Consider the following 25,320-nt stretch of genomic DNA (forward strand, 5'->3'; position numbering starts at 1 on the left):
GGCTGTTCCGCCCCAGAAGAGATTAAAGATGATAAAGTTCTGCCAAACACCATTAATACTCTGGATTTAATTATAGGACTGTCAAAAAATGTATACACTGTTTCTCAGTGATTGAAAAAATGTACCACACCAGCCCCCACTGGTGGTGGCTAGAGCTTGCTCTTCCATAGCAGCGTGGAACCATTAGACCTTCCCCAAGGTAGGGGCCCCACATCCACCCACACAAGGGGAGCAAGAACAAAAGAGCACACGCAGCAGTATGAGGAATTCTGAGAAGACATAAGAAAAAATTCCTTTCCTTTAATTTTAGATAATGCTGGGTTCACTTGGTTGGAAATCTCTTCTGGTCGTTATTTTTCACTTCCATATAACATTTGCTAAATGAGAGTAAAAAGTAATCAATTTATATCTATTTATCTTGTATCTTGTATCTTGTATGCAGCATGTGGGGTCTAGTTCCCTGACCAGGAATGAAACCTGCACCCCTTACATTGGGAGCTCGGAGTCTTAGTCACTGGATCACCAGGGAAGAAGTCCCAAGAGACGTGCTTTTTTAATCTCTCTTTTCTAACGCAAATTATACCACTTATTTCCTTTGTTTTTGTCTTGCTACATTTGCCAGAAAGTTCAAGACAAAGTCACATGGTATTGGTAGTATCATTTGCCACACTGTTTGGGTCTTGATTTAACTGGAATGAGTTTGTTTCACTGTACAAAGTACTACTTGCTACTGGCTACTGGTAGATAATCTTTTTCATATTCAAGACATTTCCTTCTATTCATGTTTTGAGTTTACTTAAGAACTGCTGGTGTCTTTTACCAAATGTCTTGATGGCATCTTCTGCTGTATGAATTTTTCTCATTTACTGGGTGAAATAACAGATTACTGTACAGGAGCTGAGTTCCTTAGACTGAACTATCTTATACTACTAAAGTGAACCAGATATAACTCCTTTGATATACTGCTACATATTCTTGCATCTATCTACATTCATAAAAAGTTACGTTTTTACAGTAAAATCATGTTAGCTTCGTAACTCCCTTTCCAATCTCTTCCTGGAATAGACTGGGTAGGTTTTCCACTACTTGGTCCAATTCTGATCATATATGTTTTGTGAGAAAAGATTCTATTTTCCATTCAGTTTTCTAGTATGGTGTCATCACATCATATGTGATAATGTCTTTTTTTTTTTTAATAGTTTATTTATTTATTTGGTCTTTGTTGCCATGCACGTTTTTCTCTAGTTGCAACAAGGGCTACCCTCTAGCTGTGGTGCATGGTTTCTCATTGCAATGGCTTCTCTTGATGCAGAGCACAGGTTCTACGGTGCACAGGCTCAGTAGTGTGGCACACAGGCTTAGTTGCTCTGGGGCACATGGGATTTTCCCAGATCAGGGATTGAACCTGTGTCACCTGCGCTGGCAGGTGGATTCTTTACCACTGAACCACCAGGGAAACCCTTAAAGTTACTTTAATCTCTCCTATGCTGCTGCTAAGTCGCTTCGGTCGTGTCCGACTCTGTGCGACCCCATAGACGGCAGCCCACCAGGCTCCCCCACCCCTGGGATTCTCCAGGCAAGAACACTGGAGTGGGTTGCTATTTCCTTCTCCAGTGCATGAAAGTGAAAAGTGAAAGTGAAGTCGCTCAGTCGTGCCCGACTCTCGGCGACCCCATGGACTGCAGCCCACCAGGCTCCTCCATCCATGGGATTTGCCAGGCAAGAGTACTGGAGTGGGTTGCTACTGCCTTCTCTGAATCTCTCCTATATCTGTAGCTATCTTTCTCTTTCCTAGTCTTGTTTTTCTTTGCTCTGTCTTAATCAGGATTATAGTAAACTGGCTTCTCTATTTTATCGGTTTTCTAAAGACCCTTCTTTTAGATTTGTTTATAATGTTTACCATATTTTTCTTTCAAATTTATTTAGCTTTGGCTTTTATCCTTTTTTGAAATTGAAGTATAGCTAATTTACAATATCATTTTAGTTTCAGGTGTAGAACAACTTTTATCCTTAACTCCTCCTCCTAGTTTACTTTTGTTTTGTTTCTAAATTCTTTTTCTAATTTCCTAAGATAACTCTGGGGAACTTTCACAATTGTAGGCCAGGAAAAGCCAAATTCTATGAAGGTAGGAGGGTGCTTTACCACCTTTCAGGGGTTCTAGACTTTAAGCAAAAGAGAATCGCAGAACAGGTTATGTAATTAGGGAAAAAGAAGCCCACAAAGGGCCAGTCATTTTGGCTGCCATGAATGGGAGGGCTCAGATTCGAGCCCTCTTGACTAATGGGACTTCGAGTCATTCAGCTTCTCTTAGCCTCAATTCTGTTGTCTACAAAGTAAAAAAATAGTTCCACTTACCTTCTCAGACTCATTCTAACTACTGCTTCCTCCCTTCGCTGGAGCTGCCCCATACTTGCCATCAGACAGTGAGAAAGGGTCTTTAAAGGGGATTAAGTCACTGCCTCCCACAAGGAAGGCCATGGCAGACAGGCCCTATAAAGTCCTTGGTGATACTATTTAAGTTAAAAGTCCAAGGTGGGGAGGGGGCTCACATACCTGCAGGATCAAAAGGCAGAATCTCTCCCAACATCCCGAAGACTCCATCGCTTTGGTCACGGTTTGGCCAGGTGTTATTTCTAGGTCCCTGTGCCTTTTGTCCCAAAACCTCCGACATCACATCATCCAAACAGCTGCTCACCAGACCCAAGCTGTACAAGTCAGAACTGAGATCAGATATGCCAGGCCACTGGCCAAGGGGAGACAGACCAGCTCCGACGGGTTGTGCTGGCTGCTGGGATGAGCCAGGTACCCATTTCCCAGGGGCCCGGGGCTGGGGCGGGGGCTGCTGCGGTCCGACAGGTTGCAGCAGGTGTTGGTAGTACTGGACCTGGGGCTGCTGTTGCTTTGGGGACTGCTGCTGAGGTGCCAGGCCCGGCTGGGGTGTCAGAGGTGTGTGCGCCCCAGCCTGGGGTGGCCGCGGTGGTGGGGGCACTGGCAGTGATGGCTGCTGTGGCTGCATGGCTCCTGCCTTCTGCTCAGTCACCATGGCTGCGGCAGCAGAGTTACGCCGTGTCACCAGCGGGGAGCCCTGGTGTGACTGGCCCATGTTAAAGCCCGAGAGAAAATCAATCACCTCCTGCATTTCCTGATCAGTTGGCAAATTCATACCCTTCTCGTCCTTGCAATCATCCCCTTGCAGGAAGTTGTCACGTCTCTCCAGGAGAAAACCATTGGCCATGTGATTACTGGAATTCTGAGCTGACTGTGAAGGGTCTGCAGTCCTAGGGAAATTACCAATGTTCAAAATGCTTTGTAGCCTTGAATCCATATTAGTGGGCATTTTGGCCTTCTCTTCTGAACACCCGGCTATGAAGATGTTTTTGGAAGGGATATTTGGAATGGAATAACTCGTGTTGCTGCTCGAGCTGGGACATGAAGCTTTCTTGGTGAACCGGGAGGTCAGCTTGGAGAATGTCTTTTGCAGGCCACCTGAAGACTTGTTCCCATTCCCAGAAGGCAAGTCAGCCTGATTTCCAAAATCACAGATCTCTCTCTGAAGCTGGATCTGTATGCAGGGTAAAGCTTGTTCCCTATTGAAAGAGAAATGTATTTTTTTTAAAAAAGACAAATATACACACTGGACAATAAAATGGGATTGCTTTGGTGTTCAAGAAAGAGTTTAAGAATGAAAAGACCTCTTTGTTTGGAACTGGGTTCATTTATTTCATAAACACCCAAAAGTTTTAAGAGTACATAATTTAAGCACTTACTATCTATATTTATTATAAAACATCTACCATAGCCAACTGAACAACTAACACTTTCACGTTCACCGTGTCTAACGCAGGGCCATGAAAACTACATTAGGATTCTGGCATGAGGATTTTTGAGTGAAACCCTCTGACTGCAATGCAGGAGAGCAAAGCACGCCTAGTCTAGCGCGGGAGATGCATTTGGCAGAGGTAGGCTGTGTGCCTGGATGACAGGGGAGCCTGGCAGATCCAGCAGAGGGTCAACAGACTAATCCACACAGCAGAGAGGGGTGAGTGGGCAGGACCCAGGGACACGAGGCAGCACGGCTTGTCTTTGAAGGTAATTCATAGACAGTGCCAAGAACAGAGGGCTGCTACTTCCAAAGTTTTCTGCATATTTTTTCCAGTACTGAAAGAAAGTCCTAGAGATGGAAAGGGCATGGGGTGGGCAGCTGGGCAGGTGATGGCTGCAGTGACCCTGGTTAGGTCACCTCGCTGCTCTGGGCCTCTGTGTGCTCAGGAATGAGGACATGCAGAGGGCCTGTGGCTAAATGTCCAAGGTCTCTCCAGTTCTAAAGTTTATTCACAAATAGATAATCTTGCAACTGTCAGCACTTTCAGATATAAATAAATTTCATGCAAGATATAAGTAAATTTTCTAAACACCTTTCTGCTCTGAGTTCATAGGGAGAATGTGAGCTTGGTTAAAATCCTTTTGATGGACTTAACTGAAATGATACAACAAATGAAGGCGAAAGTGTTCACAAACCGGGGAGTCTGGGTAAATAAAGGGTGATTCTCTGTTCTATTCCTGCAACTTTTCTGTAAGCTTGAAATTATTCCCAAATAACAAGTTGCCCCAAAGTTCCCCTTCTTGCCTTACTTACTCACATACTATGAGTGACATGAGCTCACATGACCCTGTAAGTGGTCACACTGCTCCTCGGCAGGGACACCCACCTCCCTGCCCTCCAGCGGGTGAGGTCCAGCACCGCAGTGTAGAGCACATCCACCAGGCCCAGCGTCTTCTCGGGATCTAGGCTTCTCTGCAGCAGGGACATGGTAGCAGGGTCTTCTTTCAGGCACCTAGACACCAATTGAGTTGCGTGAGTCTAGGCTGCCCTTCTCCACAACAGGGTTCCAATTTTCAAGCAGGCCTTATACCAAAGGCCACAACTTTTGGCACCAAAGAATAATTTAGTAATCATAAGAATATTAAGAGGTTGACAGGGCTAACACTAGGACTTGCTGCTCCACAACAGGAAGGGGAAGCAATACAACAGGGCCTGGCATCCCCACAGATTTCTAACTGTCTAGAATCTGTTTAGTAGGAAGAGAAGAGTTTGGTGCAGGGGCTGCCTTCCAGGTGTCCTAACGCGCTTTCACTGTCCTACACCAGCTTCAGCCCTGACTTTTCTCCACACAGCAAGAGAGTGAGCCTCCTCTAGCACAAATCAGAACACACCACTCTCCTGTGCAAAACCCTCCAGTGGCATCCTATTGTGGCTGAAATAAAATCCAAACCCCTCACCACAGCGCTCCAGACTCTGTGACCTGGACCTCCTGCCTCTCTGGACACAATCCTCTTCACTGTCACCTCTTTATGGTGTCCCAACCAAGAGGCTTCTCATACGCCCTGAATATGTTGGATCTGCTCACATCTCAGGATCTCTGATGCTGTTGCCTTTGCCTGAACTGCTCCCCTTTGAGAGCTGCTTTCCCGCTGGCATTCAGGTCCCCACTGCCCCCCTGGGGCACCTCCATCAAGAGGCCTTTTCTGAGAGGGAGAACCAGGAAGATGCCATCTGTTACTGAGTGCTCTGGGGGCTAAATGATGCAAATCCCACTTGCCGAAGCCACCCTAAGGAGGCGGCAGCAGCCCCCAGTGTGACTGTGGCTTGAGAAGAAATACATGTGAGGGTGTTAGCTGGCCAGTCTCAGAAACCCCGGAGAAAGCAAGCAACAAGGCAAGCTCTGCCAGCACCCGACGAGACCCTGGGCTCCTAGGAGAGAATCCTGGCCAGTGGACCTGGCTGAGGTCCATGCACCTGATTCTCTCAGCCTGGAATCGCTGATCACCAGGACATACTTGCTCTATGTTCTCAAGCCAACTTCTGCTTGTGATCTGGCTGGTCACATGTCCGCCCACTAAATGAGCACTTTCTGGTCATGCAGAAAGGAGTACTACGGTTTCTGGTGATACTAATTATTTCTTTCTAAAAATCAACAGAATGGTATTTTTATGTTATTCATCAGTCTTGAGAACTGATTAGTAAAATCCCCTGAAGAAACTAAACCTATTCTTTTTGACAAATTACCCTGATTGGCTTAAAACCTTCTACCTGTCCTTAGATAAAACTCTAGTTCCCCAGGGACCCTGCAAGTCCGGGCTTCCACGACTCCTGTCTTCACCGCCACCCAGCATACTTCCAGTCACACCAGCACACTCCTCAAGTCTCTGCATTTGCTGTTCCTTCTGCCTGCGATGCTTTCCCCATCTGCTCTCTGCGTGGCAGACTCCTCTCAAATGTCACATCCTTAAAGAGACCCTTCATGACTGACCTCCTCATCCAAAATAGCTTCCTCTTGCCATCTCTACCTGTTATTCTATAACACATGATGTCACTCTACTCTTATTCCCCTCGAACGCTTGCCAGTGCTTGAACTTAACTCCTATGCTTATTAGCAGTCCCCTCCCCAACCCCCACGCCATTACAAGGCAGCTCTATTAAGGGCAGGGACCCTGTCTGTCTTGCTTCTGATTTAATTCCCAGAGCCAAAACAGTGTCTGTCACATATTAGGTACTCAGTAAATATTTGATGAAAGAAAGAATGGGTAACAGCTTAAACATGCCAGTTTAAAAATTTAAGTAAGACACTACTTTGGGGGGAAAAAAAAGAATCTAGATATTTCATTATGCTAAAAACAAAGCAAATAATAAACTCTTGATTAGTTTTGCTAATAAGTTCACTTTCTCTAAGTTGGAGTAAAGCAATTACTTCTTTTTGAGTTCTTCTCAACAAGCACATATTTTGTAAATTGAAACAAAAACATGAAAACTGTGCCATTTTTACCAAAAGTAGCCAGCAGAGGGAGCCTCTGTAGTCTGTGAGGTCTTTCAATGAATTACAAAGGAAATCAATCAAAAAGGGAGAGTTCTGGAAGTAAACTGCATTGTTAACCATTTTAGTACTAGCTGTTTATATTTACCCAATTATCCAAGAGCTGGAAATGTTTTCTTTAAAATGAGAATCCTAGTTAAGTTTAATATTTTCCAATAAGAACCTGAATTAGAAAACAATTTCAGGAACACAAAACTTGCAAAAACGTGAGCTTTTAATCTACTGCTTGGGGAATTCCTTGCCAGTTCAGTGGTTAGGACTCCACACACTCACTACTGCAGGCCCGAGTTCAATCCCTGATTAGGGAACTACGATCCTGCAAGCTGAGTCCAGAAAAAAAATCTACTGTTTGATAGGAATGAAGACATGAATATAAATTAACTAACAATCAAATTTAGTAGTTTATGGAGAAACTCACAGAAGGGAGATTCTGGGACATGACCCTTCAGATGGTAAAGCATCTGTCTGCAATGCAGGAGACCAGGTTCGATCCCTGGGTCAGGAAGATCCCCTGGAGAAGGGAATGGCAACCCACTCCAATATTCTTGCCTGAAAAATTCTATGGACAGAGGAGCCTGCTGGGCTACAGTCCATGGGGTCACAAACAGTCGGAAATGACCGAGTGACTTAACACTTTTGCTTTCACACTTGATATATTAACAAATTCTAAAACTTCAAGCAGAATCTCCACTGGACCCCCTTCGCATTTCAAGAAGAAATGGTTTAAATACAATTCAAATGCATTGCCCAAATACCACGTTAGTCCACACGGGCCCAAATAGTGTCACTATTCCTTACTATCTCTTCCTACCTAATTACTTCAAACATTTTCTATATAGTTAAATATTCACTCTGCCCATGATTTTAATAGCAAAAGTCTTCCAATATATGTTTAATTTTTCCTATTTACTAATAAAACTGTGCTGAATCTGTAGGCACATCACAAGGATAAATCCCTAGACGTGGAACTGCTGAGGTCACAGCCCTTATTTTAGGCTTCTGACAAATGAAACTGCCCTCCAGAAAGGCTGTGTGATTTATTCAACAACATCTGTGCCAGTTTTTATACAGTCTGGACCAAACCTAGTACTGTTACTCTAAAACAATTTAATAACATGTTGGGCAAAATGACATTGTGTTTTCTGCTTTGCCTTCCTTTCTTTATTAGGTGAGGTTATACATGTTCTTCATCTCTTCGTTGACCATGTCTCCTCTGATTTACCTGTCTATGTGCTTTGCCCATTTCTTACTGATTTGTAGGGGCTTTTGTTTGAATAAATTAAGAATACTTCATTATAAGTTTATAAATATAAGCAAATAATTAAAAATGAAATAGCTCAAGTCTGCCTCCAGATTTTCAATGACACTGGGCATGTGATAACATGACCTCTAGGTCAGCAGGGTTGTTGCTGGAACAAAGGAGAAGAAATTCTATGTTTTATACTCAGCTTCAGAGAAATGCTGGGTGACTTAGAGGAAATGATATACTCTGTTCAAAAGCTGTGGACTCAGTAACAAATTTGTCACAAGGAATGCAATCTTTTCAAAGATGTGCAAATATCAATCAAAGCTTAGGCCTGCGTTAGTGTAAGAGTCATGTTACCATGTGGATGGGACTTGAACCACAATTCTGGAGCCTTCTAAACTGATTTGGGGGGCATAGGCTTCTTTATTTTCGATTTGTGCTGTGTCAACTACCACCTAAGAGAGAAACAAAAACAACAATCAGCTTTCAAAGAGAAAAGTGGATCATAAACAAATCAAATGCATGAGCCTATCAATGCTGAGTGACTCTGGTAAGACAGCAAACTATCTGGCAACACAGAAACACATAGGCCAGTCAGGAATCCCATGGAGACAGCAGCAAGTAATAAAGATGACTGAAAACAGTAATACTTCCAAAAAACAGAAACTGCATTCTAGGTGCAAGATGTACTGAACTTTACAATCATTTTTAGTACTTCTTCCAAGCTGTAAATATGTTAATTAGGAATTACTTTATTTCCTTCATCTAAGTATTTTTTCACCCGATGCACTTGAAAGAAGTAAAAATGTCATTAAAAATCAAACCAATGCTTTTAGAGCAGCCTACGTGTCATGACCAAACATGAGCCAGAATAGATGGTGAGGCTTTTTGTTAAGGCCACTTTACCCTCTACCATCAATAAGAACAGAATTACTTCAGGAAAAATGCAGAACCAATCCTTTCTCAGTGATTTTCTCTTGTTTTATTTCTGGTCACACTGTGCACTTGTGGGACCTCAGTTCCCCAACCAGGGACTGAATCCAGGCCACAGCTATGAAAGCATGGAGTATTAACCACTAGACCACCAGGGAACTCCCTGGAAGAGAGTGGTTTCTTTCTTCAGCTTTTTGTTTTTTGGTTTTTTTGGCTGTGCCATGCAGCATGTGGGATCTTAGTTCCCTGACCAGGGATTGAACTCGTGGCCCCTGGATTGGAAGTGCAGAGTCTCAACCACTGGACTACCAGGGAAGTCCTGAGGAGAGTCTTTAATATTACACAGATGATATAGTATCCTTTGTAATTCAAAGGGTGTGACAAAGTGATGAATATATTTTCAAATAACTAAAAGAAATTTAAGAAAATAATCATAAAACACTTTACAAACAGATCTGTACTATTTCAGGAAGGGCAAAGCTGTGCAGAGTTGCTTATTAGCAGTCTAGATTCAGCATCTAATGGAACCGATTTCCATAGCTGTAAAGAGAGTTCCCACAGCCGGTCTGCAGCGTCCTTCAGAAAAGACTTCCTGTCCAAGTAACAGCCATTGTTGGAACAAGCAGGTGTTTCCTCTCTCCTCCCAACCCCAGAACAGTAATCTAAAGTTCCTTCATCAGTCACACACAAAGGTGCCCTAGGATCAAGGAGAACTAGGAAGAAGTTTTTGCTCTCTGAATAACATGGAACATTTTTTTTAACTGCTGTTTTCTCAAAACTGTCTTTGGGTCTTCCTGCCTTATTTTACACACTCCTTTCTGGAGAACTTATTGACATGGTTCCCCTGCTGCTGCTGTCACTGCTGCTGCTGCTTAAAATGGTCTTTGGGAATATGGATCAATCTACTCAAGGCAGTGGGCTCCAGGGGTCTCCAATTTACTCTTTTCCTCGGGGGTTCCTATACTAAAGAACAGATTTTAAGGGAAATGTTAACTCAACACTGTGGACAAGCCCCACCTGGCCCTCTACAAAGCAAGTACTACCCTGAGCTGGGCCACTGGAGCACTCACCCACACCAAACAGAAGGACTGCATCCTCCCAACAGCTCCTTTTATGAATAAAGTAAGAATCAGGGTAGAAACAGTTCTTTAATTATCTTGATCTCTAATTAGCTTCCTTTAATCTCTAAAATGCTATGCATGTGTGCTAAGTTGCTTTAGTCGTGTCAGACTGAGTGTGACCTGCTGGGCTGTAGCCTGCCAGGCTCCTCTGTCCATGGGATTCTCCAGATAAGAATACTGGAGTGGGTTGCCATGTCTTCCTCCAAGGGATCTTCCTGATATAGGAGGAGGACCTATAACACTTCAAAAAACAATCTTTCATGCTAGAACATAGGATAAATACATAAGGTGCACAGAGCAAAGGTGCCTGACAAAAACCTAGATGCTGTTACGTCCCTGGTGGTCCAGTGGCTAAGACTCCACAATCCCAATACAGGGGGCCCGGGTCTGAGCTCTGGTCAGGGAACTAGATCCCACATGCAGCAACTAAAGATCCTGAGTGTCACAAAAGACCCGGTGCAACCAAATAAACAGTGAAAAAAAAAACAAAAATTAAAGACACCTAGATGTTGATTTCCTAACCCCACCCAAATTTGGCAAAAGTTATTCTTCTCACCAAAGGTGAAGAGATCAAACTTAATTTGGAGTTGCTGTTGTTATTTTTATTGTATAAAAGGAGATAAACAGAGAGCTGGGGTACAAAGTGACTGGATGGGAAACTACTTATACCAACGGAGGAGGTGATGTTTGAGCTGAGGTAAGGAAAATGAGAAAGAGTGAGTCACACAAAGATCTGAGAGGAGTATTCTCAGGGAAAAGGAACATCAAGGGCAAAACCTGAGACAGGAAGAAGGCTGCTGTGTTTGAGCAACAGAAAGACACCCACTGTAGCCCTGGAGAGTCAGACCAGGTGAAAGGGCCTACGAAATCATCACTAATGTAATGGTTTCCTTAAGATCTGGAAAGCCTGAGACACCATTTTGCAACTAGGTCCCCTGCAAATACATAACATCAATCTAGCAAAGGACAAAAAAAGACCTTTTAATGATCTCTTCCTTTCCCATCTTGTCTAAACTCTGCAGCAACCAAAGGGCTATTTATATTATCCAGTGTTTTCACACATGAGCCCATACCACATGATCACGTGCTTAAAATGTCTTCCTCTACTCTCCCCTGTCCTTCACAAGTGTTCACTCACCAGTCCGGCCTGGCCAAACAGCAGCTGCACGGCAGTCTTGCAGGCACCCCGCCACGTGGATGGGCACACCTGGTTCAGGACTTCAGTCACAGGAAAATCGTCCCTGGGCGTGATTCCATTATAGCAGCCTGCTTCCTTGATCAGCTGCAACATCGTATGCTACAGATTGATAAAAACAAAGTTGACACCTCAAAATAAAGCCATACAAGGTTCCAAAATTTACAGAAATGCATTTATAGGTACAAAATAGCCCTCAAGAGAAGAGAATTTTATGTTCTCCCAAGTCACTTAATTTTGATTTCTTAAGTAATTCTCATCAATTACCTTCAAAGATTTTCTCAAACCTGTGATTGACTAGATATGGACACATGTGCATTAATACACATATGTGATTTCTATTCTAGCACAAAACACAGCATTATTTAACAATCTACTGATGCAAATTGGCTAAGGAACTTTGAAGTTCTGAATCCCTCTGAATAAGGAAAGAAAATCATCTGATACAAGTAAATACCAGAAAACTTCATCCTTATTCTGGATGAAAAAGTGGTCAGCATAAGCTCCAATTCCAGTCTGCAACTTTCTAGCTGTGCGGCCTTGGGCTCTAGTTCCTCTGTCTGTCAAGTGGGGAAAAGGGCTGTGCCCACCTCATGGGTGAGCATTAACTGAGACGATACATGGGGAACATTTGACACATGCCTGGCACGTAGGACACTCCACAAATGGTCCTAATTACTTCAGTACTGGGGCAAGATTTCCCCTCTTATTTATTTCACTGAAACATTAACCATGAAGAGCCTCCTAGGTTCTGATAGAAACACAGGACAAGGGGGCCTCAGCTAGAGGATTAAGGGATGTGACCCTTGAGAAGAGGACTTAAAGTAGAGAAAGACCTGAGGAATAAGGGTGGGGGTGAGGCTGGGGCTGTGAGACAGCCAGGAAGTGAGAGCCCGCCCCAAGAGCATAACCATCAACATTTTTATAGTGTACTTTCAAAACCTTTTATTTTATACACTTTGAACAAAATCATAAATAAAATTAATTTGGCAAAAGTCTCTTTACAAAAGTTATCCTAGGAGCTTCTGGGCTGGAGAACATAGGGAGGTGCTGGGACTGTGCTGCCTGGAGAGAACAGGGAACTGCCAAGCCCCTTCCCCAGGCATCTCTTCCATCTGGCTATTCCTGAGTTACATTCTCTCACAACAAACCGGTGATCCAGAACTCTCCCAACAAGCTGGACTTCACAGCAACACTGTACTCCAATCAAGGTACCGTACAGAGAGTACACCGTGGCAGATATAGCACATGCCTGAGGAAGTTCATGTATGGCCCTGTGACTATAAAACAGTCACGGCCACTCTCTTAAACGCCAAAGTTTTCTTGAACCCCTTTCACACTCTTCCTGGACTCCCCCAGCCTCTCTTCTGGCTCCAGAGACCATCTGTCTCTAAGGACCCAGGCCCTGATCCCACTTCAGAGCTCTAGACCCATACATCCAATTGCCTGCTGGACAGCTCCACGTGGACATCTCAAAAGCAATCTTAAAATCATGTACATAAATGTATTTTTGACGACTATCACCAAGCCTTAATAAGCAGCACCAAAACTGCTGTCCACGCAAGAAACTTGGGCCTCATCTCCCTTCCTCTCCCTCTCATAGCCAGTTAATCCTGGAGTCTTGCTTATTACAACCTCTAGGTTACTCCTGAATCCTTCCACTTGCCTCCCATTATCACCAGATGGGTCCACGGCCAAAAGCCTTCAGTGCTGCTCTCCTTCCAGCCAAAGTCTATCCTGAAGCCAGGGGGATCTTTCAGAAATGCCAGTCTAATCACGTGACCTGCCATGGTGGGGCACCAGTCTTGAACTGGGGGCTTTCCATCTCCCTGGGCTGCTTCTCCAGCCTTGGGCAGTGCCATGTCTCCCCTTGTTCTAGACTCTCAGGTCTGACTACACATTAGAATCACCTGGACAACTTTTACAAACTAGAAGAGCCCAGCCCTCATTTCAGGACAATTAAATCCAAATCCTACCAGGGACTGTACTGGATAGCCAGAGGACACCCTGCTTCAGCTCTAAGGAAAGCCTTCAGCTCTTGGGACAGGCTTTCACTTCCTGGCTGTCTCACAGCCCCAGCCTCACCCCGACACTTATTCTTCAGGTCTTTCTCTGCAGTAAGTCCTCTTCTCAAGGGTCACATTCCTTAATCCTCTAGCTGAGGCCCCCTCGTCCTGTGTTACTATCACAACCTAGGGGGCTGACAAACCTCCTAGCCTGGTACTAACGGTTGCTCAATAAAGACCTATCAAATGTGTGTGTGCAGCGGGGGAACGTCACTCTAATCTGCTTTTAGACAACAGTTTACTGAGGAAGGTCAATGCCTCCTGTCTTCACTTCAGTTTTGCTTTTTAATCCAGATTCTTTACAAGTTGTCAGGTGTCCCTTAAGAACTCTATTTTCAAGTTCACACCCGGGTTGGAGGAACCCCATGGGAAGCTACCGTCTTGAGTTTCAGGTTGTCGGCGGCCGACTCGTTGAAGGAGACCCCCTTCAGGAAGCTTGATCCTATCTGCACGGGCACAGTGGGAAGTTCACACTGCATGGGCTGTGGCGGGGTCTGCCTCCGCCCCGTCTGCTGGGCCTCTGCCTCGCTGCAGCAGCCCTGGAAAATGGGTGGAGAGGACAAGAGAGGTGACCCGCGGCTCAGCTCTCAAGACGACTGGCCCATGTGGATGGCACGACTGGCGCACCACAGCTCACTGGAGCCACCAGACACAATAACGCACCTGCAAACTGGCTTCTATTGCCTTTGGATTCAGGTGGAAACCAGCTTTCATTGCGTATTCACAGTGACCTAAGCTTTCCAGAGCTATTTTATATGCCTGCAAAAAAATTGTTTTTAAGAATCAAGATTACATAGTAGATTTTAAACTGACACGGTCCAATGAAAATAGAAATCGTAAATTTCTATAGTTATTAAAAGACATGAAGCCAACTACTATCCTATTACTCTTTCCAATTGGTTCAACATCAAAACTTTAGCTCCTCCCCTTGTTTTCATTCCTCAGATATTAATGTGCTAGTTTCGAAAAACATACTTGCAGAGCACTATCAATTTTTATGTTCAGTTCTTTTAGCTGGTGCTCAGGAATTGCTGCACTTTGAGAACAGAAGAGCTGCTGAACTTCAATTCCCGCCAGGCGGCCATCACAGCCTCTTTCTCTCAGTCTAGATGTTGCCTGCAACAGAAATAATGACTGGTAGGTAAAAGATGTTACAGATACTAGCAAAATTAAAAAAAAAAAAACAAAAAAAAACAAGAAACAAGAAACAATGAAAATAAAGCAAGAAACTATCCAAGCATTAGTCATTCTGGATTATCTCTATTATGAAGAGAGCAGCCAGAAATTCTGAAAGACTAAACCAAGCACTGATAAGAAAACAAACCCGACATAGCACTACCTTATTTAAGAAACCCCCTGGGAATTCCCTGGTGGTCCAGTGGTTAGGATTTGACATTGTCACTGCTGAGGGCCTGGGTTCAATCCCTGATCTGGCAACTAAGATCCCACAAGCCTCATGGCACAGTCAAAAAAAACCCTGCAAAAAAGATTTACCTACCTGTTTTATATATATATATATATATTTTTTTTTTTAATCACATTTTAAGTTTCTCTGCTTTAAAAAGATAGATACCCTAGTATACTGGCCCCTGAAGTTTCCAAAATTTAGAAATGTATCTATTTGGTTGAGTGGTCCTATACACCAAAGTAAAAAAACCTCACCAACAGGAAAAAAACTACATTGTAACATTAAAGGAAAAACAGAACTTTTGAAATCCTCACAGAAAAATGAAATACTTATTGTTTAGTCATTAAATATATGTTTATGAAGAGTACATTGAACTTCCCAGGTGGCTCAATGGTAAAGATTCTGCCTACTAAGCAGGAGACACAGGTTCAGTTCCTGGGTTGGGAAGATACCCTAGAGAAGGAAATGGCAATCCACTGCAGTATTCTTAACTGGGAAATTCCATGGACAGACAAGTCTGGTGGGCTACAGTCATGGAGTCACAAAGAGTTGGACATGACTTAGCAACTAAACAACAACAATAAATATATGAGACAGAAAAAGAAGACATAAGGACATAAGACAGAAAAACAGGAAGACTAATCTGTGTCTTGTGATGAAATGCTAGTTATCTATACATATGGATCAGGACTAGAGAATATAGAAAAATATATATTCGATTTATTAGATGTAAGGAAGGATTCAGGATGAACTCTTTCAATTTTTTCAACATCTATTTTTATTGCAATAATACTTGTTCAACAAATAACATTTTTAAACAGTTAATTTTTGTTCTTCTAGGTTAATGGAGTTATAACATTTATCCACATTGCAAGACTAAAGGAAATTAAGCAGCTATAATGTCACAGATTTCCAAAGCTTCACAAATTCTATATGAAGACCAATCACTCCCTGCACCCTAATAGTCTCACATTTTAAAACCATTTGACTCTCTTTCTAGAACTCTTCATTTAGTCGAAATATGTAGCTCACAAGGAGGTCTTACATTAGAGGCGTCACTGGATAGACAGTGGAGCACCAATCCTGGTCCCTATAATCTTGGAGCTGACAGCTTCGTAGGTTCAAAAGGCAGGCAAATGAAACATTTGAAAAATATAAAATGGAAAAACACATCCCAAGGGAAATGAAGAACTGTGACAGGGAGCACCCAAGAAACTGAGAAATCATCATTTAGGCTTCATTTAAAGAGGAGGAGGCAGTCAACAGAAGTGCAGGGTCGGGGAGGGGGGTGGACAGGCAGAGATGTAGGCGCAGGAACTAGAACCCAGGGAGCGAGGAGAGGGGCCAGAGGCGGCTGGTGGGGAGGCAGGAGCCAGACTATGTGGGACTAGGCAGGTCATGGGACAGGTCTACCCCTTACCCTAAGGAAAGAGGGAGAGATGAGGGGCAGCAAGACAGGAAAGGGAGAAGCAGGCCCAGCCTCTGAAGACGTCAGGGGAGAGTAAGGATCCCTTGAAATAAGACCATGACGGTGGACACAGAATGAAGGGGCAGCGCTACAATAGTATTCTGGAGGCAGGGTCTGCAGGGGTTCCGTATGGACTGGATGCAGTTGTGACAGAAAAACTGGAGGGTAAATGTCAGGTTTCTTGCATAAGGGACCCAGTGTGAGAGGGCACTCCTTTCTAGCACCAGGGTCAGTTTGAAGAGGAACAGGGGTATGTGGGAAGGCAAGGGCTGAGCCATCTGAAGACCTGAGGAGGACAGCAGCCAAACACGGGGGCCTGAGGCCACAGGAGAAGGGAACTGGGCACACACGCGCCACGGCCCCAGCATACAAGAGGTTTTCAAAGTTCCAAGACTAGATGGAGGCCCTCAGGGAAAAGGACGTGTAGAACTGGGCCTTGAGGAGCTCACATTCATAAGTCATGTTGAAGAGAAGATAGCAAAGTGGTTGAGAGGCTAGCCTAGGAGGTAAGAGTGTAACTAAGAGAACTTGGTTCTTCATAAGGAGAGAGGATTTCCAGGGCCCAAGTCACTGTGAGCTGCTAAATGGAGTCAATGGGATCCCTGGATTTCTGCCAATGTTTCTGGCAACACGGAAGGCACCAGTGACCTTGACAAGATAAGGCATGTTCTGGTGGAGGACTGGAAGCCAGATTTTAGTGAGCTGAATGATGCCCGTTAAATATAAAGCTTCATATTGTGCAAAACAATACACATATGGATACACACATATAGAGTAAAACTATAAAAATATGCATAGGAGTCACACTCCAAAATCAAAAGAGGTTATCTCTAGAGAGAAAGGAATATGAATAAGACAGTGGAGAAGTATAAAGGGAATTCAAATGCATTTGTAACAGTATTTTTCTGTTAAAAGGTATGAAGCAAATGTGGCAAAAAGTGAAGATTCACTTGACAAAGCTAAAAGGAAGATAGATGGTTATGTATGTGACATTTCCTATATGCTTGAAATATCTGATAACAGTAATCTTTTTTTAGGGTGAAATCAAAGGTGAGGCAAACAATTCTTCCAAGAAGCCGACTATGAAAAGAGCAGAGAAACAGGGCAGAACGTGGAGGATTTTTATTTGTAAGCCTATTTGTGTACTGGTGGGAACACACTGAGGAGGTGGGAGACAAAACCTAGGATCCCAGCACAGAGGCCCTGAGGGTGGGGGCAGGGTGGAGAGAGGCAAACTCTGCATAGGAGGGGAGGGCGCCTCCTCTGCTGTAACGAAGAGGAAGGAACAGGAGAGGGTCTGAATGGGAGAGGTGTGTTACCTGGGTGGAAATGGAGAAGAGGGGCTGCTGCTAGGTACATTCTGTTTTCTCAGTGTGTAGGGGGCAGGGTCACTGGTTGAAAGCAAAGTAAGGAAGGCAGAAAGCCAGGGCAGACAGAAGTGGGTGAAGGAAAAGGTCAAGGCCAGGAGGTCACAGGAGCACCAGAAGGCTGCTCACTTGGGCTGGGATCTCAGCATGAATGATACCCACAGGTTGGGTAGAGAAGACCTTGAGTCACGTACAAAGGCTGTAGAGTGTAAGCAGTGTGATCAGGAGACTGCAGCCAGGAGGGCACAAAGGGCTGTAAGGTGAGAAGATAAAAGGTTTGGACCCCACTGCCCGGCCACTTGCAATGAAGTCAGCAGGTATCACTCCTGCACTCAACCCCCGATTAGCACTGCATGGCTGCTCCCATAAACACCAAGAAAGCAGAGGAGAATCTTTAAAATGAAAGAGACCAACACAGCGAAAAGAAATTGAGAAGAAATAACAATGCAATGGAACACCATAAAACTGAACTAAGTAAACAACAGAACATATAATGTTAAAATGTTGAAAAATGTTTACAAATTTGATTAGAGATTTCTAAAACAAAATCAAATAGTTTGCCAATTTAATTGAGGTTATGAGTCAAACTAGATATTATAATATAAATTCTCTTTTACTCTGTGAAATGGAACAGTAAATCCTAGTTAAAGTGTTGACTTGCAAGGCTTTTCTTCCAGCCTCAGAAACAAAGGAGTATTAAAATACCAACAAAAAGAGTGTCATTGCTGACTACATCCCCACCTAGCTACCTAGCTGACTGCTTACTCCACTTACCCTCCAGCCTCTTTGCCCTGGTCCCTCTTCCTAGAAACTTTGCTGCACTTCTTATCAAAGGCCTCTCCTCAACCCTGTTTTTGTAAAGCCCTTTCTCCTAGGAGGCTGTCTTCCCAGTACCTGGTGCATGCCTGGTGTGCAGCGAGCATTTACAAAGGCATTCACTGTTAAATGAATCAACAATCTAATGACAGCAGTTGAAAACTCACACTTCTAAGTAAAAAGGCCCTTTTAAGAACCAACAGGCAAAGGCCCTCTGGAGCCTCTCGTATCTGAACAAAGGGCACTGATCTCCCCAGAGTCAGGGTTACCTCAGCAGCCCCTCGCCAGGACCGCACAGCTTCCTCCAGTTCCGATGTGTGGCCCATGCCAGATAAACCGCCGCCACTGCTGCTGTTCTTTTTTTCTGGCACAACAACTTCAGCAAAGCAAGAGTGAGCCACGGGCTGTACCTTCTGTAACGCCTGGGTCAAAAACTGGAAATGGACCTGCACCACTGTCAAGAAGCATCGTCCCAACACCTGTGAAGACAAGAGAGTCAGAGACTTTCAGGTTGCGGGTTGATATTGCATTACTGCAATCAATTCTCAACCATCAATTTGAGTAGAGGTAACAATTAACTGGAATTCTGAAATCACATGGAAGTTACAAAGTCACCATGCCTTTGTTCACAAAGGATCTGCCTTTGTTCTCACATTTGGACCTGGGTGGCCTGGTGCCTAGAACTCAAAACATTATAACCAAGTTGCCAGCCTCAAGGTTTGAATGGACCTCCCCACTTCCCACCTAGCCTCCCCTCACTCCCGTCGTCCACTCTTCTCATCTGGATTCTTGTTCACACCAACCCTAACTGTCTGTGAGCTCCAGTGGAATCACAGCAAGGCACAATTCCAGTTCTCTCCACACAGTATTCAGAAGGCAGAAAAAAAGTCAGATGATTAGAAACCTGAAAGGTCAGTTTAACTATAAGAACATATTCCACTGGAAATGGAATCCAAAGATACAGGTTATTTTAGTAACAGTGTTATTAACATAGTAATTACATAGTTATTAACATAGCTGTATGTCATATTTCCAGTCTTATGAAACAAAGCTGACAGACCTGTCTTCTCAGAGTTAACAAAACATACTGGTACATCCATGTGTCAGATCAGGAGAAAACCACTTACCTAATACATATTAGTATAGCTGATTGATTGATACAATAGTCCATTAAAGCAGAAAATTTACTTTAAAAAATACTAAGTACATAATGCTATGTCAATGTATACTATTAGTATATAATTATAAAAATACATGTACTAAAAACATACAACATACCACCAACAAAAGATACAAATGTGCCTTTATTTGCCAACCTTGGCACTGGCAAGAGCTATTCTCTGACACTGTTGTTCTCTGCTTTCTTGTGTTAACTCCAGCTACAAGGTATTCTCTACAATTTCCTATTTCTTTTTTCTTTAAAGGAGGTAAGAATTTGCTACTTGCAAAGCAACTTGAACAGACACTTTTCAGATTACTGACATTTTCCCTAATCTTTCACAGTTGTTTTATCCATACCAAATTTGACAACAACAATAAAACTTTATTGTAACTTTTTTACATGCCTCATAACATTCAAAAAAAACTATATATATATATATAAATTGGCCATGCCATGTGGCATGTGGTATCTTAATTTCCCAACCAGGGATTGAACCTATAACCCCTGCATTGGAAGCACAGAGTATTAAACCACAAGGCTGCCAGGGAAGTCCCTCAAAACATTTTTAATGGAAAGTATTTCATATTTCACTGGCCTATAGAGTGGTTCGCTAACAAAAAAATTAAAGAGGGCCCACCAGTTGCCAGCATCAGTGCACTGCCCGGGGGCACGGTGACAGTTCCCACTGCGGTTACAAGCAGCTACAGTTCAACCCCAGTGCCCACTTTGGCCTGGTACTGTCCTGTGAAGCAGTAGAAATAAGACCCCTCCTTGGACCTCTCACCTCCCAGCACACGGTTCAGATGCTGCCCCTTCCTACCCGCACTAGGCAGAGTTCTTCCTCCTGGAGAAAGAGAGTCAAGCAAGTTCCCAGTGGTGACACTTACTCCCTCTGAATTATTTTCCCCTGTGGGAATCACCAGGACAAAACTAAAACAAACACAGAAATCTCACATCATAGCATCCTCCCTCTGCAGGGAACAATCAGAAAAACAGGCTGAATTCCCACCCAAACCCCCTGGGTTTCCACTTACTCCCTCAAAGCTCTTTCCCATCAGAGATGGGCAGAGTGAGCCACACAGAGTAAACAGACCTAGCAACCTGGAACTTGTGACACAAACAGAAAAAACAGGATTTAATTAGCACTGTACACAGTATCAGCCAGCTTGAACACTCAGCATGCACCTCACTTGCGCTAAAGATTTCACATGGATTCTCTCATTCAATCCTAGGAACAACCATGTGAGGTCATTCCCATTTCACAAACAGTAAGACTAAAGCACAGAAAGGTTATGAAACTTTGTCAAGGGGACACAAACTGAATTTGGCAGAGGGCTCACTTGACTCAAGTGTCTATGCCCTTAGCCAGCGTGCACCTTGCCCTCAACAAGATCTACACGCCTGGAGACAGCTGTGTGCTCGCAACACTGAAACCAGACCCATGACAGACGCTCACCCTTAACTGGCTCAGGCCAGAATGACGTGGTGTTCTGAAGCTCCACGCAGAGTAAACCCAGGAGGAGGCCTGAAGTCTCCAGAGGCTCCAGAGGGCCTTTGCCTGTTGGTTCTTAAAAGGGCCTTTTTATTTAGAAGTGTGAGTCCTCAGGCACACAAACTCTTCCTCCTCCTCCTTCCTTGGCCTCTTGGCAGGCTGCTAGGAGAGAGCAGTGACGTGCCGTGTGCCATTCGCTCTGGGCTCACATTCTTTCAGCTTCTGACAGATACAACTAAGTCATTCATTCTTTCAACAAATGTGTAATATGTGAGTGTGTGGTATGTACAAAGCACAAAAAAAGCTAGAGGATACTACAAAAATACAGTGAACAAGTCACTGTCCTGAGGGTTACCTTCTAACGGTGGGGGACAGTAAGTAGATGTGCAAAGGCAGGGGCTACTGGAGAAGGAACACTGAGGGGCGAGGTGGGAAGGAAAAGGCTCTCTGAGGGTAAGAGCACGGGAACAATGGGAGTACCCTGTCCGTCGCTTCTGAAGGGAAGTTCTAGGAACGGCTTCTGAAGGACTGATGCAGGGTCCTGGCCCCGGAAGAGGACACTCTGATAATGCTGCTGATGGCAGGCCTGGGGCTGGGGAGGGTCCTCTTGCCGTTGAGGGCAGAATGGTGGAAAGAGGACATAGCTGCTGCAGGAGTGGGGAGAGATGGTGGTCAGTTTTAGAAGGGAGATGTTTGGAATGTTACCACCACCACTTCTCACGTGCTTGACCCTGCATGAGACATCTAACTTAAATTTCTTCCTTATGTATGCCGCTGCTGCTGCTAAGTCGCTTCAGTCGTGTCCAACTCTGTGCGACCCCATAGATGGCAGCCCACTGGGCTCCTCCGTCCCCGGGATTCTCCAGGCAAGAACACTGGAGTAGGTTGCCATTTCCTTCTCCAATGCATGAAAGTGAAAAATCAAAGTGAAGTCACTCAGTCGTGTCCGACTCTTAGTGACCCCATGGACTGCAGCCTACCAGGCTCCTCCGTCCATGGAATTTTCAAGTGGCAAAAACAAGACCTCAGCATCTCCCTCTTCCTACTTATGAGGTATGGAGCACAAATTATGGTTGTAATAAAATATTTGTGTTGTAAACAGTTCACTAAAAAGCCAATCAAAACGATGGTTACCCTGGATCTTGGAAAAGCTATCTAAAGAATGTTCTACAAGTGTACCTAAGTAACAGAAGTGTATTCTCTGGAGAGAGGACTGAGCTCAACCTCTAGCCTGCCTCTGCCCACCTTTTCTCTACAATATCTCCTGTCTTAGCCCAATTTCCTTCCTGTCACAGGCTCCATCCTCCCTGACCCAGGGATGTGCCAGTCCTTGGGGTCTTCCTGAGAAACCTCGAAACCAACAGAGACTCTAAAGTTATGGATCTGAAAGCATGTGACCCAAGGGCCTAGGACAGTTATTTTCTCTTTAATTTTATTTTTAAAGTTGCATCTATTTACTCATATATTGGCAGAGCAGCATGTGGGAATTTAGTTCCCCGACCAGGAACTGAACCCATGGCCCCTGCATTTGAAGTGCAGAGTCTTAACCACCAGACCAGGGGGGTCTCAACTTTCTCTTCCACAAGGAGACCATTTCCTGGATTATGGGATCCCATGAAGATGCAGAACATGTGTAGCGAGCTGAAGGACAAATGAGTGGTCAGTGAGATTAAAATGTCACTGGAGCTACAGAAGTCCATGTCAATCAAGAGCTACCATTTACTGAGTGTTTAACACATACCAAGTACTTTACATGCAGTGAAGTGAAGCTGTGGGGTGAGAGCAATTCATCCATTTTACAGATAACAACACTGAGGCTTAGAGAGAGAAAGAACCTTGCTCCAACGTCAAGCAGGTAATAAGTGGTGCAGTAGAGATCCAACACTGAGTCTAACTCCAAAAACTGTTCTAACCACCAGACTGTGCTATTTTCATATGACAAGATCCAGGAGGTAGTCACAACAGTGGCTAAGAATATCACGAAGGGGAGGGGACCGCTGTGCAGGAACACTGATGAACAAAGACTGGGAGGCACGGCTCAGTCTTCTCTGATAGTGGGAAAGGGACTGCAACAAATGTTACAAGTAAGTGCCTGTGGCACTTTGGGGTGGCATGAATCTTGAAGTTCATGATTTGCATAGCAGACAACAGTTAAGACTGGCTGCAAACAGCAATGATAAAATGGGAGAGGGCACATGGAGCTTGGGAAAAGGGACAACTTCTCTTACCTCTTAAGGAATTCCAAGCCCCAAAACATCTATTTGGGCCTTCAGCCCATCAGTCTCATTCAAGAATTATGAAGAAAGCAATCAGACTTAATCTTACCCTTGGCATCTGAATTAAAAAACACACACACATTCATCTCAAGGCATCCCAACTGGATGGAACTGGGGGCAATATGAGGCTACTATCAGAGCTGCATTAAGAGAAACATCCTGGGGACTTCCCTGGCAGTCCAGTGGTTGGGACTCTGTACTTCCACTGCAGGAAGCGTGGGTCTGATCCCTGGTTGGGGAACTATGATGCCACACACCATGCAGCGGCACAGCTTTAAAAAAAGGAGGAAAAAAAGAGAGAGAGAAATATTTTGGTATGACTTAAATTCCTCATAAAAGCCCAACTCCTGAATATAGACAATAAGTGACCTTGCCACTACTGCTTCCAAATATCCATGGAGCATTCTGGATTGTAAACAGCCATTGAGCATCTACTGAAAGAAAACCTTGTTTTCTGGGAGTTGCTGATGGCGGAGGAAAAGGGTACGTGTTCACTTTCCCATGCCTCTATAAATGGACCTATATAGGGGGTTATCTTTATGGATATAACCAGGAAACCTTTTCTTTTCAGTGATTTTTCTATTTTATTAATTAAAACAGATTTTAGTTTAAGGTCATCCTGTTTTGAGCCCCAAAAGACCACCCTTTCTACATACACCACCATAGTCAATTCTACCTTCCTAGAATATTTTCAAATTTTTAGCTACTCCTCTTCCAGGGCCACGGCCTTACTCAGCCCTTACTATATCCCCACATGTTGAAATTACAGACTGCCCAAGTCCACCCCATCTGTGACACACCTTGTGATTTTCACATCGATATACACAATGTCTAAATTCATTTTCTACTCAAACTCACTGAATAAATCGTCTTTCTCATATCCCTGCAAAGTGAAGCACAAGTAGAAATGTTGCATATGCCATAGTGTCAAACATTTGGGTTCTGGTATTTATTTCTGATCAGTTTAAAAGTCAAGAATGAATGAAATTAAGTCAATCCGGATTGGCGGTTTTTATTAGAAATTCCAAGGTCATTCAATCATTTCTTTCTCTTCAAAACTTACTTCTACCTTAAACATTACAGTTGGTTCCAAGTGTTCTCAATCTTTTGTCCTTATGATAATTCCACAGTTATTACATAATGACCTAACCAACAGACCGGAATGTGATATAAGAACCTAAATGTGTCTCCAGAGGAATAGAGAATGCAGCAAACCACGCCTGGACTATGGAAAGTACTTTATGGAGATCAAATTACAGTATGAAAATGTAAAAACCAAGCTCACTGAAACTAAGATGTATAGTCTGACCTAAAAACTGATTAACAGTGAGTATTTAAACTTTTTGTTTTTTAAAGCAATTAACAAAACAATAATCTCTTTGCAGTTGGTATCAACCCAGAGCACAAAGAAGCTGCCATGCTATGCACAGGAGAAAGAACTAGGGACGAGAGAAAGCTAACACATGCCCAAGGATGGATGAGCCAACAGCAAACGTTAAACATTCAGACAAGATTAGATTCTGCCCCTGACACGCTGCTTTACTGCTGGTAACAATATCATCAGACACAGTTTCTAAACTGCTTCACAGGCCAAGCACTGTGATTCACAGAAACTTTTATACCAGTAATACATATTCACTGCAAATAAATTAACAGGAAAAGATAGGCTCAATAAAGAAACAGTGTCAGATATTACTGAATAGATAAAACCACTGATTACATGTTTGCAAAACAGCCTACATCTGAAACTGTTTTTTTTTCCCCCCCAAATTATACATCTTTACATAACTAATAAGTATAATTATAAACTATCATCCAGGACATGAAACAGTGAAAGGCCAGTGACAAGAACTAAGTCCACATCAATTATGGTAGACGAAGGAGGAAGGGCAGTTAT

General features: G+C 43.7%; 1 protein-coding gene across 4 annotated transcripts in view; it reads right to left on the bottom strand.

The window, feature by feature from the left end:
• GARRE1 (granule associated Rac and RHOG effector 1) overlaps window positions 1–25,320 on the bottom strand; it is an 82,354-nt gene that overhangs the window by 8,236 nt on the left and 48,798 nt on the right. For all 4 annotated transcript variants that reach the window (XM_040253126.1, XM_040253127.1, XM_040253129.1 and 1 more), the window contains exons 3-10: window positions 18,763–18,972; window positions 14,410–14,550; window positions 14,098–14,193; window positions 13,812–13,973; window positions 11,312–11,470; window positions 8,477–8,574; window positions 4,711–4,836; window positions 2,555–3,588 (exon numbers count right to left, since the gene is read on the bottom strand). In XM_040253126.1, the coding sequence (XP_040109060.1) occupies window positions 2,555–3,588; window positions 4,711–4,836; window positions 8,477–8,574; window positions 11,312–11,470; window positions 13,812–13,973; window positions 14,098–14,193; window positions 14,410–14,550; window positions 18,763–18,972 (2,026 nt within the window). The remainder of the gene's footprint in view (window positions 1–2,554; window positions 3,589–4,710; window positions 4,837–8,476; window positions 8,575–11,311; window positions 11,471–13,811; window positions 13,974–14,097; window positions 14,194–14,409; window positions 14,551–18,762; window positions 18,973–25,320) is intronic.

Source organism: Oryx dammah, unplaced genomic scaffold, assembly GCF_014754425.2.
Source record: "Oryx dammah isolate SB20612 unplaced genomic scaffold, SCBI_Odam_1.1 HiC_scaffold_13, whole genome shotgun sequence".
Taxonomy (NCBI): domain Eukaryota; kingdom Metazoa; phylum Chordata; class Mammalia; order Artiodactyla; family Bovidae; genus Oryx; species Oryx dammah.